At 56.1% G+C, this 15,373-nt stretch overlaps 6 protein-coding genes across 6 annotated transcripts; 2 read left to right on the top strand and 4 right to left on the bottom strand.

Annotated features, from left to right (window-relative positions):
- Nucleotides 1-377: 377 nt before the first annotated feature.
- ISF_07740 (exosome complex exonuclease RRP40) lies at nt 378-1,195 on the bottom strand (the record flags this gene model as incomplete). The annotated part of the gene is made up of 2 exons (XM_018851343.1): nt 378-914; nt 998-1,195. The coding sequence occupies 2 exons, from the start codon at nt 1,193-1,195 to the stop codon at nt 378-380; spliced, it is 735 nt and encodes a 244-aa protein (XP_018701359.1).
- Nucleotides 1,196-1,962: 767 nt separating this feature from the next.
- Nucleotides 1,963-3,805, top strand: ISF_07739 (Heat shock protein Hsp70; the record flags this gene model as incomplete). Its single annotated transcript, XM_018851342.1, has 3 exons — nt 1,963-2,083; nt 2,141-2,267; nt 2,356-3,805. 3 exons carry the CDS (start codon nt 1,963-1,965, stop codon nt 3,803-3,805), a joined length of 1,698 nt encoding a protein of 565 aa, XP_018701358.1.
- A 777-nt stretch (nt 3,806-4,582) lies between these two features.
- ISF_07738 (Oestrogen-responsive protein Fam102A/B) lies at nt 4,583-5,776 on the bottom strand (the record flags this gene model as incomplete). Its single annotated transcript, XM_018851341.1, has 2 exons — nt 4,583-5,193; nt 5,248-5,776. 2 exons carry the CDS (start codon nt 5,774-5,776, stop codon nt 4,583-4,585), a joined length of 1,140 nt encoding a protein of 379 aa, XP_018701357.1.
- Nucleotides 5,777-7,390: 1,614 nt separating this feature from the next.
- Nucleotides 7,391-8,134, bottom strand: ISF_07737 (hypothetical protein; the record flags this gene model as incomplete). Its single annotated transcript, XM_018851340.1, has 1 exon — nt 7,391-8,134. The coding sequence occupies one exon, from the start codon at nt 8,132-8,134 to the stop codon at nt 7,391-7,393; it is 744 nt and encodes a 247-aa protein (XP_018701356.1).
- A 2,301-nt stretch (nt 8,135-10,435) lies between these two features.
- On the bottom strand, nt 10,436-12,098 carry ISF_07736 (4-aminobutyrate aminotransferase; the record flags this gene model as incomplete). Its single annotated transcript, XM_018851339.1, has 6 exons — nt 10,436-10,482; nt 10,538-10,671; nt 10,732-10,905; nt 10,970-11,824; nt 11,880-11,915; nt 11,968-12,098. 6 exons carry the CDS (start codon nt 12,096-12,098, stop codon nt 10,436-10,438), a joined length of 1,377 nt encoding a protein of 458 aa, XP_018701355.1.
- A 367-nt stretch (nt 12,099-12,465) lies between these two features.
- On the top strand, nt 12,466-14,123 carry ISF_07735 (succinate-semialdehyde dehydrogenase; the record flags this gene model as incomplete). The annotated part of the gene is made up of 4 exons (XM_018851338.1): nt 12,466-12,486; nt 12,539-12,626; nt 12,686-13,930; nt 13,996-14,123. 4 exons carry the CDS (start codon nt 12,466-12,468, stop codon nt 14,121-14,123), a joined length of 1,482 nt encoding a protein of 493 aa, XP_018701354.1.
- Nucleotides 14,124-15,373: the final 1,250 nt, after the last annotated feature.

Here is a 15,373-nt window from a genome sequence, read left to right as displayed (position 1 = left end):
TCAACCATTTCGCATTTTTATGGCTTGGGAGCGGAAACCTGGGGTTTGGGTTGGCATGGCATGGGAAATCTTGGCTTGGCGTTTTTTGCTTTGGAAAGAGTACAGGTTGAAAATCACTCGGCAAGGAAAATCTGTACCAGCAAAGCGGCTGATAACGGTGCTGCTGCATTCATTTCTTTTTTTGGGCATTGATACAGCGTGCAATTGGCAATTGAGTAACCAATACATCTCTATGGAACAACACTAACGTTCGATCACTTGCCCTAAATGACTGTTTCTTTGCATGCCCGCATCTTCATCGTGATACAACTCCGCATAAACTATATACATATATAAATCTATTTCCCTTGCCACTAGGATATCGTCCCTCCAACCGCCTAGCTTAGTTCCTTCAGCAGCTTTTTGACAAGTCGCTGCTGAGCCTCCGCGTCCAGCCCCTCCTCATCCGTCACCTGCACCGCCCTCCCGACCTGAAGCACCGTCCTCACGCTCGCTGCGTCCACCCAGAAGCGGCCGTTCCTCCCCGTCGCCGTCTCGAACTGCAAGCCCGCCGCCGCCAGCGCCTCCAGCACCACCACGCCGCCGGCGCCGCTGCCGGGCATCAGCAGCCGGCGCGCCATGCCGGGGGAAACGGCGAAGAGCATGCCGCCGACCAGGGGCCCGAGGCCGTCGGCCTTGCCGGTCGTCGAGGACACGCACTCGAGCTCGGCGTCCATGTGGCGGTCGGCGGCGGCGACGCGCGCGTACACGAGCGCGCCAGGGGCCAGCACGGGCCGCGTCTTGCGCGTGGCGGACTCGAAGGACAGCTGGGGCAGGGTGGCGGGCGCGGAGTGGTCGGAGAGGTGCACGTAGTAGACGTCGGCGGCGGACTTGTGCACGGTGCCGATGACGAGCTCACCGACGCGGGGGAGGTACTGCAGCCAGCAAGTCAGCCTTTCTCTTCTTGATCTCTCTCTTTTTTGGGCGGGCCTGGGAGCGGTAGAATTGCGATACGTACCCTCCCGGTGGATGTCTCGACGCGGATCAAGTTCTTGTTGTGGTCGCTGACGAGTCGCCCCGCGACGGTTGGCAGGATAGAGTTGGTCGCGGGGTCGTGACGCAGCCCGGGGCCGAGACGGAGCGGCTTGCGAGGGTGTGTCGGTATCAGGTCATCGTCGATAGCATCGCCCGGCAGGACAATGATGTGCGACGCCATGGCTGCTGGTGTATGTGGTTGTCGGTTGTTGAGGTGGTGTTTGAATGGAGAGAGTGCAAATGCGAGGCTTATCGATAAAGTGGGCGAGAAAAGAGTTGTGTTGGTGGTACAGTCACTCACTGATAAGAATGTGGGACGTCGCAGTTAATGCTTTTTTAGTTAGATCCTGGGATTTTTGTAAATTTATTGTACCGAAAATATGTTTTATCAATTAACTTGTTGCTTTTCGGTACATGTAATTATCGAATCGTTCATCTTCATACTTTTAGTTGGCGCAAGGTCCATCATATTGAGAGTTGCCACACAGATGTGGCGGAGATTGGCTTTTGACTAGAGAGTGCAGCCGTTTGCGAAAATTGGAAAATGAATCGCGAAACAGGTTAATTCTATGTTGCCTATCATCCCCCCCTTTCATTTTTTGATTCCTCGATGCTAGCTCTTTTCTACACTGCAATTGTCTTGGATTATGATGCTTATCGATATAACCCAAAAGGTGCAATTGAATGTGGACCCGACCAACTCGCCCAGCCAAAGAGCAAAAAGCAGCCAAGTTGAAAAAAAGCAGGACGGCTCTGAAATTTTTTGACCCCACCATCCATCACTGCCTACTTGCCTGCCTCGCTAAACCTCCTTTGCCCCTACTACACCTCTTGGCTTGCGCATTGCTTCCAACTTTTCAACTTGTCTTTCCTTCTCCCGTGGCTGGCTTTTCTTTCCTACTTCTTTCGCATTCTTCACATTAATTTTACCTAAGCCCTCTCGTCACAATGGTTGCGCCCGTCGACCCCAACGACCGTGTGGTCATTGGCCTCACCTTTGGCAACTCCAACAGTTCCATTGCCTACACTGTGGATGACAAGGCTGAGGTCATCGCCAACGAGGACGGTGGTATGTTGCCCTGATTACCTCCCCTTCTGCTTGTAAACATGCTGATCCATATCGTAGACCGTCAAATTCCCACCGTCCTCTCCTACGTCGACGGCGACGAGTACTACGGCGCCCAGGCCAAGGCATTCCTCGTCCGCAACCCCAACAACACCATTGCCTACTTCCGCGACTTCCTCGGCAAGGAGTACGTCGATACACCCCCCAATACAATGCAATACTCGCGCGACCACCGGCGCCACGACGTATTTTGCATCGCTGACCCCTCCATATAGCTTCAAGTCGATCGACCCCACGCATTGCCACGCCGCCGCCCACCCCAAGGACATCTCCGGCCATATCTCCTTCACCGTCCAGGACAAGGCTCAAGAAGAAGACGAGGAGGAGAAGGAGATTGAGCTCTCGACTGTTTCCATTGACGAGACCGCTACCCGCTACATTCGCCGCCTCGTTACTTCGGCCTCTGACTACCTCGGCAAAACTGTCACCTCAACCGTCATCACCGTCCCCACCAACTTCAACGACAAGCAGCGTGCGGCTCTGAGCAAGGCTGCTGAAGCTGCCGGCCTCGAGGTTCTGCAGCTCATCTCGGACCCTATCGCCGCTGTGCTGGCCTACGATGCCCGTAAGGAGGCAGTTATCAGCGACAAGATTGTTGTCGTCGCCGATTTTGGCGGCACTCGTTCCGACGTGACCGTCGTCGCCTCGCGCGGCGGCATGTACACCATCCTGGCCACCGTCCACGACTATGACTTCGCCGGCGTCCACCTCGACAACGCCCTCATGGACCACTTCGCCAAGGAGTTCATCAAGAAGCACGAAGTCGATCCCCGCGGCAACGCCCGCTCCCTCGCGAAGCTGCGCCTCGAATCTGAGGCCGCAAAGAAAGCTCTCTCCATCGGCTCCAACGCTCAGTTCTCCGTCGAAAGCCTGGCTGATGGCTTTGACTTCTCCTGCACCATCAACCGTGTCCGCTACGAAATGGTTGGCCGCAAGGTCTTCGAGGGCTTCAACCGCCTCGTTGAGAGCGCTGTCAAGAAGGCCGAGCTCGATGTCCTCGACGTTGACGAGGTCATCATGTGCGGTGGCACCTCTCACACCCCCCGCGTCGCCAACAACCTGGCTGGCATTTTCCCCGAAACCACCACCATTCTCGCCCCTGCCACCAGCACCGTCGCCATAAACCCCTCCGAGCTCCAGGCCCGCGGCGCCGCCCTCCAGGCGTCCCTGATTCAGGAGTACGAGGCCGCCGACATTGAACAGTCTACCCACGCTGCCGTCACCACCGTTAAGCACACTGCCAACGCCATCGGCGTCGTCACCGTCGGCGCGGACGGCGAGACCTTCACCCCCATCATGCAGGCCGAGACTGCCGTTCCTGCCCGCCGCACCGTACACATTCCTACGCCGAAGAGCGGCGGTGATGTTCTCATTAAGGTCGTCGAAGGCGGCACGCACATCAAGGTCACCAAGCCTGAGCCTAAGCCCGAGCAAAACGGCGACAATGATGAGGATGACTCCGATTTTGACAGCGACGAGGAGGACGAGGAGAAGCGCGAGAAGCTCTGGAAGATTGGATCGCCGCTGGCCGAGGCCGCCATCAAAGGGGTCAAGGCCGGTGCCAAGGTCGAGGTCACAATAAACGTACTTGGCGACCTGAGTGTGACCATTACCATCCGCGAGGTCGGCGGCAAGGGCGGTGTTCGCGGCACTCTTGCCGCATAAGCGGGGAGCGCAATGTGCCAAAGTCTCTGGCTTAATGACGATTACGATGAGGTGATGTCGGAAAAGGGCCGACGACGAGGCCTCACGCAAGGTTGGACAATTTCAAAGAAATGAGAATGGGAGGGAAGAGGATGGGAAAGAGGGGGCGACAAAACAAAGGATAGAGTGGGAACATCCCCTAAAAGCGATTCTGGGTTTTTATAGAAATGAATTATTTGGTCTATTCGTATCTGTCACAGATGGTGTCTGATTTAAGCAATGTAAGAAGAAAGATACACATGATGATTCGTAGTATGACGACGATTGATCAAGCTATGTAGAAGGCTCAAGACGGTCGAAGACGGCTTTACAAAATCTGCGGGGCTTTGTCAAGGTGAAGAAGAAATGGATAATTTATATATAAAAAGTGTAAAACTACAAAATCTGCCAACCCATCTATTTTCCCAGCCTTTTTCTTTGGCCTTTTGGTACCGCCAAAACTCCGTCTGTACCCAGCAAACCCCCAGTTACCTGTCCATATCCGTTAAACTTCAAACTTGTAGCCGCCTAAAGAATTGCAAGAAAGTTGTCAAAATAATCGCTAAGAGAGAGTGAAGAGAACAAAAATGAAGAAAGGAGCGTCGAAAGAATGAAAAAGAAAATCGCCAATCAAATCGCTTCTGAACAGAAAAATCAAGTCGCCTTTTGCAAGGCTGCAGTGGTGTAAAATAAAAGAATTTCCACAAGAAAAAATACCTGGACATAAAAAGGCCCAAGCCAGGTGGTTGTACAGATTGTCTATGCGGCGAGACCCTCTTGCCCCGGGAGGTGCCAGGCCACGAAATTATCGCGAAGTTCATCCTCGCCCACTTCACGTTGGTGCTTGTAGCTCGTCTCTCCGCGCCCGTTGTTCTCCGTTCCAGAGCTGCTACCCAACGTAGGAACAAGGCTGGCCATGCTGTCGCTGCGACTGCTGCGAACTGCGTGGTGGTCCTCATCTAGGTGTGAGGATTGGCGGCTGTTAAGCGGAGAATGTGATTTGCGTGGACTGGGGGAGTTGCGATGATGCCCACCACCAGTGACAGTGGATACACTTTTGTCGGAGGAGGCACTGTGTTGTCGACGATGATTACTGATACCAAGGCGGCGGAAGTCGGATGGTCGCAAAGTGCCGTTGTTGCCGAGGTCGTCTGCATCCAACTCGTCGGGGTCTGTGTTGGATGAAGAAGGATCACGCTTGGCAGATCCCACCTTGGGAGCCTTCCATCCGTTGCCACCGGCGAAAATATCCTCAATACATTCATCGGCAGGAAGCTGCGCGGGTTGTTTCGTCCATGACGCAGCTAATGTGCGTCGATAGAGGTCCTGAACTTCGGCGTTGTCCCGATTTTTGTTAAAGCTAGGCATGGCTGAAGAGCAAGTTAGCACTTCATATTGGAAGCGTTGCGTTGTGCGCTACTCACGTCCAGTGTCATCCTCAATCTGGTTGGGATCCATGAAACCAGCGATGCCGCCGAATACAGGAGCAGTTTTGAGCGAGGGTGCCACAAAGTTGCGGTCGCCGTCGATTTGGACCATGAGAATCCCAATCTTGAGCGTGCTGTTGATTTTACTGTCCTGCATAAGATATCTGCGAACGATGCCTTCCTGAGCAGGCCGACTCTCTGAACTGGTTCGGCGGTTTGAGCTGGAAAGACTGATGCTGCTTCCACCAGTGCTTTGCTTGCGGATCCTAGGAGGCGACAGGGCATCTCTGCTGTACGGCTCGCTTTCCTCGACGAATTCGCTAAGATTTAGCTTGACATGGCCGAGGGTGATTTTTTCGGCAACAGCAAATTCTTGCAGAATCTCGAGCTCAAAGGGGCACTCAGAGAGCATGTTGTTCTTATCAATGGAGATGCGAATCGACGGCACGATTCTGCTAAAATCGTAGTCAACTTTGTGGTTTGCGATGGGGCATTTGGCCGTGCGCCCGCGATGCTCCGCGTGCATGGAATGAGACAGATGCCATTTTATAAATGAGTTGCCGTTGACTAGTGGGACATTATTCAGGTCATAGATCTGCAAAGGGTTAATTGCTAGGACGTCTCCGCGATGATTTAACCAGGCTTACTTTGAGATGAAGCTCAAACTTCGGCTTTGCGCGAGAGTGTCAGCAATGGCTTCGAACCGGGAACGTTTACGTGGCAAATATACCTTGCGACTTTTGCCAACTGTTGGGAGATGCATGTTAGATAGGTTCAAGACTGGTTAAACATGGGAGAGGCAGCTGGTTCGAGGCGTGGAGTAGGGACAGCTTGACATGTCCTGGTGCATTCAAGGGACTTGAGGCAACAGCGAACAGAGCAAGGGGTAAAACGGGGATACGACCACACAGGTTGCGACAGAGGGAGACGAGAGATGTGCAATGCAGAAGGGAAACGGGGTCCATCGCAGCTTACTCAGAGAAGACATGACTTGCGGTAGGCGTTATCGCCGTGGCATGGCAATGCGGACCGGGACCGGGACCAGGCTGGTGGTGAGGGTCGCAGTGGGCTGGCGAGGGGGCTCGAGGATGAGGCGTGTAGGCGGGTTCAGGAAAAATGGTGCGCTCGCGTGTTGGATCCCAAAGGAAAAGACGCCAGAATTTGCTGCTTTGGCGAGCTAACAGATCCGGCGCAGCCGTGGTGGCGTCCTTCGGCTTCTGTGCGAGTTCGTACAGAACGGGCCTAGACTGGTGAGACTCGGGGGGTGAGACGTTTTCGATGTGAAATGCGTGGCGCGCGCGCGATTGCTGTTGGCCACAGATCGGCGGACGGGCCTGGGGATAAGAAGCGAAGCCTGAGCGGGAGGAAAAGTCGCCAGGGCGGGAGGCCCATGTGTCAGGATGCGCTGCAGAGAATATATTTAGCTGTGAGGCACAGCAACTTCAGAGCGGGTGCATGTGATGATGACGCGCGCAGTCGTTGGAGCGTGCAAGAGGACAGCGGGGCGAGAGCCAAGTAGGGGACGCTGTGGAGACGAGGCTGACGGGGAGAAGGAGCAGAGTGGTGCGGGATGTTTGTCGATGGCGATGGCGATGCTCAGATGGTGGATGATGAGAGAGATTGGAATGGTTGATGTGATGCGGGGTGGAAAAGGAAGAATCGGTGGTGGCTGATTGAATATTGAAGAATTCTGAAATTGATCATGTCTTCGTTTGCAGCAGGTGCGTTCCGCAGCTCCTTCCCTGGCTGACTGCAGCGTTTGAAGAGTCTGGCTGTGTTGGGTTTAGCGCGCCAACTGCCAACTGCCACCAACTTTAATGCCTGCAAACGCATACGCCACAGCGTGCTAGCCACATCACCAAAGAAGCGCATGGAACATTTTACACCCATGATGTCGTCTCTTCTCCCTTGTTTTCTCTCGATCTTCTTGTCTTTGTTTAAGTTGGATCGAAGTAAAATTTGTAGAAAAACAATGGACCCATCCAGCTCAGACTTGTACCACACCCTATCCGCCGGTGTCATGCGTTGTAATACAGTCACGCAGCTTCAAGCCATGCGCCACGTCAGAGCCATTTTCACTTCCAACACCATTTCCGAGACATAGCAAAGAAAAAGAAGAGGGTTTTTTTTTAAAGCAACCTTAAAAGTTCGTATCCAAAAACGACGGCAGCTCATCCAGACTCTCCGGAAACGACGCAAAATTCCCATCGACTCCGAAAAACGGCGTGCACGACGGCATCAGGCCACCGTCCTCTCTCCACGCCGCCTCCGCAGGCCTCCAGCCCTGACCACCCGCCAGCGGCCCAATATCCTCCGACCCAACCAGGCTGGCCGTCGACTCGGGCGCCGACGGGTGCTTCTGCACCATCTGCTCCCACTTCTTGAACTTGGCGTAGTCGGACTCCTCGGGGCCCTCCGCGGCGGCGGCGGCGGCGGCCTCGCGCGTGTCCATGCCCGCAATCGCCCGCTCAAAGGCTTCGATCAGCGAGGCCTCGGAGTGCCATGACTGGCTCCCCGACGACATGTCTTTGAGCATCACCACGCCGTCGCGCAGCGCCTGCCGGAACCGGTCCGCGCCCTGCGTCGTCGCCGCCGACGGGGTCAGGCACTGTGTCGTGATGACCAGGAGGGCAGCCCGGCACGAGCTGAACTCTGTGTACGACGCACGCGCAAGCCCGACTCCCCGGGCGATGACGCGGCACGCATCGACCACCGACAGCGCGGCCTCGGCGCAGTCGCGTACGAGGGCGGCCCGTGGACTCCGAGAGGGCGTGTCAGATGATGGTGTTGAGCGGCTGCCACTGTCGAGCGGACCATCCTGCGGGAGGATGAATATTCTGCCGAGAAACATTCGCACCATGCAGTATTCGAGCTTCAGATGCATCCTTGGCCGAAATGCATCGGAAGTTGGCTGCTCATTGTGATAGAAGGTGATATTCCCAAGGCCTTCCCACCATTTGACTAACTCGGTCTGAAGCTGAGCAAGCTTCTTGACCCAGTCCGAGGTTTCCGTTTTTGGGAGAGTGCGCAGATTTGACCTCGCGGCCCTTGTCAGCATTGAAGCTCTGTTCATACGTGCCGACAGCTTACATTATATGTGCCACCCTTGATAAGTATTTGTTTAGTTGTATGCTGGTAAGTAGCAGCTCAGGATGTCTGAATGCCCAGGTCGGTGCCGGCGGCGGAGAGGGTAGATCGGCGTCCACATCCACACTTGCAATTGAGATTGGGCGGCCGTGAAAGATACCGACTCGTCTGCGAAATGTCAATACTCCTGCAGCCCAAAAATCAGGCAAGTATGGTAAACCACCTACTGCTCGATAGTGTATAGAGCCCACCAGACGCGATTTCTAGTTTCGCGGATACGCGCGTCTATGTCGTTCGCGGGATGCTTTCGGTGCATGCCATTCTGTATCGCCAATTTCAAGGCTAGATTCAGGTATATGTATGCCAGGCCTGATGCATCTACTGGTAGTGTATAGATGCCCATCAGCAGGCACGCCTGTACACTCTCCAATGACGACGCGGCGATGACCTCGGGTAAAAGATGGGCGGCTTTCCTGTAAAATTGAATACCGACTGCATCTTCGCTGAACTTATTAGACTCAGCTGTAGTCGCCGTATCTTTACCTTCAGATATTGACTCAAGGTAGGCATACTGAGTCCCGATGGCGAGGATCGTGAGTATTATTGAGAGGGTGCCGATATCTCTATTTGATAGCGCCATTGGATTCTCGTAGACAACATCCACTTGACCGCATAGCCACTCCCTGTCAACGAAGCTATAGTTGGCCTCTGCGTGCTGGAAGTAGCAATGGATGAGAAAGTCGGTGATTGAGCGTGGCGGCAGCGAGGACAATGGCACAAGTGAGCCAGCTGGGGACCGAAGCTCATTAGGTCGATAATACTCGTCAAACACTATCGATGCTTTTGGGGTCTGCTCCTACGACAATCAGTCCCACAAAGCGTGGCGCAAATGTAACAGGGATGCCTACATTTTGTCCATGACGAGCTACGCTCTGGTCGAGCCAGTCTTTGATACGCATGGAAAAATTCCAGTGCGAAAATTCACCGGAGTAATCTGCGCCGAGTTAGCATTCATGGCAGTGGATATCGATGAGAGGATAAACTTGCGTGTTACGTTTCCATCCAGAGATTGCATGGTGATTGACTTGTCAACTTCATCTTCCTGCGATGTGAGGGAAGCACTTCGTTGACTGTCTGCCTCGTCGGCCAGGTTCCTGAGACTGTCCAGATCAAGGGGCACCCCAGGCCCGGTATGACTGCGCACAATTCTCTCGAGGTATTCTAAGCGTTTCTGCTGCACATAGGAGCCTTGGTCGAAGGCTCTCTGGCCGCTGGAGGCGGCATGCGACGCTGGCACGGATGAAGGTGGCGGGCGTGCCGTGATGCGACGAGCCGGCCCCGACACGCTCCCGACATCTCCTGTGAATTCACACTGCCGGCCTAAGCGAAAACATCTCCGACAGGGAACTCCGCCATCACACCTCTCTTTTTGGCGGCGGCAAATGTCGCATCTATGGCACCATTAGCAAGCAGGTCGCAATCGGAACAACAAATGAGGGCCAAACGCACGCTCGAGCGGCCCGCTTGCGCTCTCTTTCTAGGCTTCGATTTGAGTCTGGGAGGCGATATTGATTGTTCATGAGGGCCAAGCCGACGCGATATTTTCCGGCAGACAGGTCGGACTACAAAAGGCTGTTTTGTGTTCGGTATGAGTTAGAAGGACAAGGTTTTAGTTAGTTGGAGCGGCGATGCCTCAAGACATCGAGACCCACAAGCCGCTGTGCCATGGAGGAGCGACTTTAGGAATTATAGCTGCAGAAGTAACATTGGCTGTGCAGGTCAAGATTATTCTGTGAGTAGTTTATGGCTCTAAGTAACGAACTGTTGGTTGTATCCGTATCTTTAAACGAGAAATGAGCGCCGATGCTGTTGGAAAACGCCGCTCATCCATTAACAGACTTGGGCGCTAGAAACGACCTGGAGGACGCTAGAAGGCGCCTGTAACGTGCACAGGAATACACACACCAACACCAGCTTCTTTACATGGTTTTGGTCTTGAAGGTCTATTGATAGAAGAATATGTACTGGTGTGAAATGGACACCTCGAGGTCATTAATACTCTAAAAACAAGGCAACATGAATCATACAAGTATGCTGCCTACAAGGAAGAGAGCACCGCCTCCATTGTGTTGATCAGGATAGGGACTGCGGCTGTTAGTAAAACATGGGGTGCAATACGAAAATGTCTTAATCAACTTACTGTGTGTCTCGTCGAAAATCAGCATTGGACGAAGACGGACTGTGGAAACGCCGCAAGTGCCAATGTTGACGCCGCGCTTCTTCATTGCCGCAACAAAGGCGACGGGGTCCTGGACGTCAAATGCAATAAATGTTCTGCGATCGTTAGACAGGGTCAGGAGAGAAGCAAAGGACGGGAAGACAGTTTTGACATACCCTTGTCCTTTACCACGGAGGTTCTGGATCTGAGTCGGGTACTTGGACGCCAGCTTCTCCAGCTCAGAGTACAAGACGTCACCGACGCGAGCACATTGCTCAACCAGCTTGTTGTCGAGAATCTCCTCAACGACAGCCTTGCTCAGTATAACTCGGGCTGGGTCACCGATCCACCTATACCATTGTAAGCTTCATCCAAGTGCGCCGCCAATGTGCAGCCGCAACCATCACTACTCACGTGTTGAACTGTCGGTACGCCTTGTCCGGGATCAGCATCGGGTCCGTGAAGAAGTACCCCGCCGTCTGCGCCTTCTTCGAAAACGTCACCATGTCCGGCGGCGCGTCGAGCCCCCAGTGCTCGTGGCCCCAGAACCTGCCCGTCGCGCCGAAGCCCGTCTGCACCTCGTCGGCGATGAGGCACGCCCCGAGGCGCGCCGTGATCTCGCGCAGGCCGCGGAAGAAGGCCGGCGACGCGTGGTTGTCGCCGCCCTCGCTCTGCACCGGCTCGACGATGACGGCGGCCACCGGGCAGCGCCAGCCGGTGATGAGCGCCTCGACGGCGGCCAGGCAGCGCGCCTCCTCGGCGGCGTTGGCGGCGGCGTTCTTGGGGTCGTCGAGTGGGTATCGTAGGCGCGGGAAGGGCGCGCGCGGCCAGTCGAAGGCGGGGATGTCGAGCTTGTGCACCGCCTTGGAGCGCGTGGTGGACAGGCTGCCGAAGCCGCGCCCGTGGAAGGAGTCGGCGAAGCTGAGGACGGCGAGCGCGGGCGAGCCCGGCTGCGCGTTGTCGAGGCACGAGGACACTTCTTCGGGCGCCCAGTCGGCGGCGCCACGCTGGCGGCGGCGGTACAGCATGAAGGCGGCCTTGTAAGCGAGCTCGTTGGCCTCGGAGCCGGACTGCGCGGTGAAGATCTTGTCGAGGCCGGGGGGCGCGGCGCGGAGGAGGCCGTTCTTGAGCACGTCGTGCCACTGCGCGGACGGGTAGTTGCCGATGGCAGGGCGGTTGATGAGCGCGGAGATCATCTCGGGCGACTTGGCGGCGGCGGCGAGTGCGGCGTTGTTGTAGCCGATGGGGATGGAGGCAATTTGAGAGTATCTACATCATTGTTAGAATGGGTCGCCATCTGGGTGTGTTGATGGTAAGGACGTACACGTCAAGGTACTTATTACCATCGACATCGACGATACTGTCATAGTTAGCGAGTGCTGTAGACAAGCATCATGGTAGTGCATGCATACTATGTCCCCTCACTCTTGTCATAGTCGACGACAAAGTGAACGGCTCGGGCGTCGAAAATAGTGTTGAGCTTGTCCGAGGTGGCCTTGGACACGGGTCCAGGCACCTGCTCAATGATGGTAGAGGCTGTCATATTCGAACGAGACTCTGGCCAGATTAACTTTCTGCTGTTGTAGAAATTATTCTGACCTCCAAAATTGATCTATATATTTCAACATACCGGGGTCAGCTGAGTCAGTGATGACACTCTTGCGCTGCGCGCGGCCACCGACGCCGTGTAGCTCAACCGGGCCGGTCGAGGTTGCCGGTCCCACTTGGCCGCCCCGCGACCGGCGAGCGGCAGGACAAGCCGGGACTAGACGAGACAGCCCGGTGGGACGAAGATGGAATTACGGAAAGAATCAAGTCAAAGGTAGATTGCATGATATATGGCAAAGGAAGTTCCTCAAAATGTAGCTGGTAAGGTTGTGCTCGTATTAGCCGTACAATAAACCGCCGTCATGTCTGCACTCAAGGATCTTGTAAGTCCAGCAACAAGATAATTCGGAGTGACTCAAGTAACAAAAAAACTAGCTTCAAGACCCCTCGATCCTCAAGAATCAATGCTACGTTGACGGGAAATGGGTCGAAGCAGCCTCTGGCAAGCGCTTCTCTGTAGACAGTGCGTCCCCTCACCAGTCCCCAGCCAGCAACAAAAGCCTCTAACACAGCCCTTCACAGACCCCTCGACCTCGGCCATACTCGGAGAGTGCCCAGAGTTCGATGCCGCCGACACCGAAGCCGCCATCCTCGCGGCCTCGCGCGCCCTTCCCTCGTTCCGGCGCACGCCCGCGCGGCAGCGCGCCTCCCTCCTGCGCCGCTGGCACGACCTGATGCTCGCGCACGCCGCGGACCTCGCCACCATCATCACCGTCGAGAACGGCAAGCCGCTGGCGGACGCGGCGACCGAGGTGCGCTACGCGGCGAGCTTCCTGGAGTGGTTCGCCGAGGAGGCCCCGCGCGTGTGCGGCGACGCCATGCCCGCCAGCAGCAGCGACGCCTGCCGCATCGTGACCGCGCGCGAGGCCGTCGGCGTCTGCGGCATCATCACCCCGTGGAACTTCCCCGCAGCCATGATCACGCGCAAGGTCGGCCCCGCGCTGGCGGCCGGCTGCGTGGTGGTGGTCAAGGCGCCGGCGGAGGCGCCGCTGACCGCGCTGGCGCTCGCGGAGCTGGCGCGCCGCGCGGGCCTCCCGGCCGGCGTGGTCAACGTGGTGACGGCGATGGCGGGTACGGTCGCGGTAGGCGAGGCGCTGACGACGCACCCGGCCGTCCGCAAGGTCTCGTTCACCGGGTCGACGCCGGTGGGCCGGCTACTGATGCGGCAGGCGGCGTCGACGCTGAAGAAGCTGTCGCTGGAGCTCGGCGGCAACGCGCCGTTCATCGTGTTCGCGGACGCGGACCTGGAGGCCGCGGTGCGCGGCGCGGTGGAGTGCAAGTTCCGGCTGTCCGGGCAGACGTGCGTGTGCGCGAACCGGCTGCTGGTGCACCGGGACGTGCACGACCGGTTCGTGCGGATGCTGGCGGACGCGGTCGCGGGGTTCCGGGTCGGCGACGGGCTGGATGCGGCGACGACGCACGGGCCGCTCATCCACGGGCGGGCGGTGCAGAAGTGCGCGGAGCACGTTGAGGACGCGGTGGCGAAGGGCGCACGGGTGCTGGTCGGCGGGGGCCGGGTGCCGGCGCTGGGGAGCAACTTCTTCGCGATGACGGTGCTGGCGGACGTGAAGCCGACGATGCGCATCGCGCGCGAGGAGACGTTCGGGCCGATAGCGGCGGTGTTTACGTTCGACACGGAGGAGGAGGCGATCGCGCTGGCCAACGACACCGAGGTCGGGCTGGCGGGCTACTTCTTCAGCAAGGACCACAGCCGGTGCTGGCGCGTGGCCGAGGCGCTGGAGGTGGGCATGGTGGGCGTGAATACAGGTGAGGAAAAAAGTTGCCCTTGTTGATGGAGGTTTACGTGCAAGATGCTGACAGTTTACATCCAGGAGCAATCAGTGACCCGATCGCGCCGTTTGGTGGTATCAAGCAGAGTGGTTATGGGAGGGAGGGAAGCAAGTACGGGATTGACGAGTATTTGACGACGAAGATGGTGATGATGGCCGGTATAGACTAGATTTCTGAAGATTAAAAAACTATTACTGTCCAAAATTTCTTCCCGACATCATCCAGCACATCAGAGCCACGAGTACGTGGTGAGGCTTACCCGTCCGGAGAAGTACCCCTTGGTCACTTCAAAATGCTTAATTAATAAATTACCTGGAAATGCATTATCCCCGACCAAGCCACTCGTTATACCTGACAGTTCCTGTGGCGCCGCCCTGTGGGCAGACCAAGCCGGGTCCCGGTCCAGCGTGGAGCCGGCAAACTGGGACCGGAACCGGGACCGGGACCGGCTACGCAGCCGGCTCGCCAAGAACTTGCCGGGCGCCGGATACCAATCTGTGCATTACTCTTACGCAATGATGCGATTCTTTTTCGTTTCGGAGAGGGAGTGGAACACTCTCTTGAACTAATAAACTAAACCTTCAAACGCTGGGGTATTCGGCAGTTGAAACTAAGTTATCGGGTTGTTCTGCAAGCGCCTTCTAGAAATAGTGAGTCCTAGTCCTGACCGTGGCGCTGCCCTGAATTTGCAACTTTACGGTTCTAAAAGAGCAGCAGCCGGGCTAGATTCTCGAGCAGCTGTGCTCCCCTTGGCTTGACAAGCCCGATTGGAGCGCCCGCACAAGCATCACACATGATTTCGCATATATAGCAGGCGTGGTGTTATTGGGACGCCGAGCCTCGGAGCGCCTCAATTGCCACCTAGTGCCATCGACGAAAGCCCTGCCAAGAACGATCTGTGGTGGCTTGTCGGTCATTCCGCCGGGTGATATCCCCGAGTGCCCTCGCCAACAAAATAGACACCTTTTCCGGCATTGCAGTCGCTCACGATTTCTTTTGCTCGAGTGCATACGATTTCTTTTCCAAGCTACAGCAATTTCAAGTCATGCTTCACTCTCCCCGCAATCCGTCGCTGGGTTCTGGCCCGGGGCCCCGGCCTCGCTCCTTGGATAAAGAATGGTGGATCGCGACCCCATGACACCGGCTGGGTTTGTGGGGGCTGATCACTGCATGAATGAGTGAGGACTGACTCGCAGTTGGTGGCGGGCTGTACAATGTATTGATTACTGCGTTCATCCTTTGTTATCAAGGTGGACTGACCAGTACAGGATAGTGCATGGCTGCCTGCCGGACAATGCGTGAGAGGGCAGCTTCATATCGAATCACTCATAGGTATTTCTGTGTAGATTGTGCCACCAATTCCTCCACTTGGAAAAGGGCCTGCGTCTATCAGTAAACTTGGTATCCGCCGTTCCACGG

Source organism: Cordyceps fumosorosea (assembly GCF_001636725.1).
Source record: "Cordyceps fumosorosea ARSEF 2679 chromosome Unknown scaffold_24, whole genome shotgun sequence".
Lineage (NCBI taxonomy): Eukaryota > Fungi > Ascomycota > Sordariomycetes > Hypocreales > Cordycipitaceae > Cordyceps > Cordyceps fumosorosea.
The sequence above is the reverse complement of the archived record's forward strand: the minus strand, read 5'-3'. Positions and strand labels throughout refer to the sequence as shown.